The 468-nt window shown below is 54.9% G+C and overlaps 1 protein-coding gene across 4 annotated transcripts in view; it reads right to left on the reverse strand.

Moving 5' to 3' along the window:
- Window positions 1-468, reverse strand: part of TNNT2 (troponin T2, cardiac type) — a 10,630-nt gene that overhangs the window by 8,970 nt on the left and 1,192 nt on the right. For all 4 annotated transcript variants that reach the window (XM_005426790.2, XM_031061783.1, XM_031061784.1 and 1 more), the window contains exons 2-3: window positions 448-458; window positions 314-331 (exon numbers count right to left, since the gene is read on the reverse strand). In XM_005426790.2, the coding sequence (XP_005426847.1) occupies window positions 314-331; window positions 448-458 (29 nt within the window). The remainder of the gene's footprint in view (window positions 1-313; window positions 332-447; window positions 459-468) is intronic.

A 468-nucleotide genomic window follows, 5' to 3' on the forward strand; every position in this document is an offset into this window, starting at 1 on the left:
AGGCGGGATTTGAGTTTGGCAAGGCTGGCACACGTTCAGCAGAGGCTCCAGCTCCCGCTGGATATTGGGATCCCCCCTCAGCCCACACCCATGTCCAGCATTGCCAGCCCTGGTCTGAGGCACTGGCAAAAGAGATCCTAAGAAAATCCAGACTGGTTTGGTCCTGCTGATGTTTCAGGTGCAGGCATCTCAAGCATGGTCACATCAGCCTTTCCTGGACATGATTTGCCCATTGCAGCCCAGGAGCTGACCCCCAACCCCCAGCAAACCACTGAAGCATTTGGCTCTTGGTCCTTGCAGGTGCAACTCCTACCTTCCTCCACGCACTCCTCTTCAGAGAGCACACAGGGCACAGACAGAGAGAAGGGAAAGAAGCCTCAGGTTATTGGAGTTTGTCTGATCAGTTTTTGGCCTCAGGGCAGCTGCAGGTGCTCCTTTTCCTCTTACCTTCCTGCTCCCTGCAAAGCA

This window comes from Geospiza fortis, unplaced genomic scaffold, assembly GCF_000277835.1.
Source record: "Geospiza fortis unplaced genomic scaffold, GeoFor_1.0 scaffold26, whole genome shotgun sequence".
Classification (NCBI taxonomy): Eukaryota; Metazoa; Chordata; class Aves; order Passeriformes; family Thraupidae; genus Geospiza; species Geospiza fortis.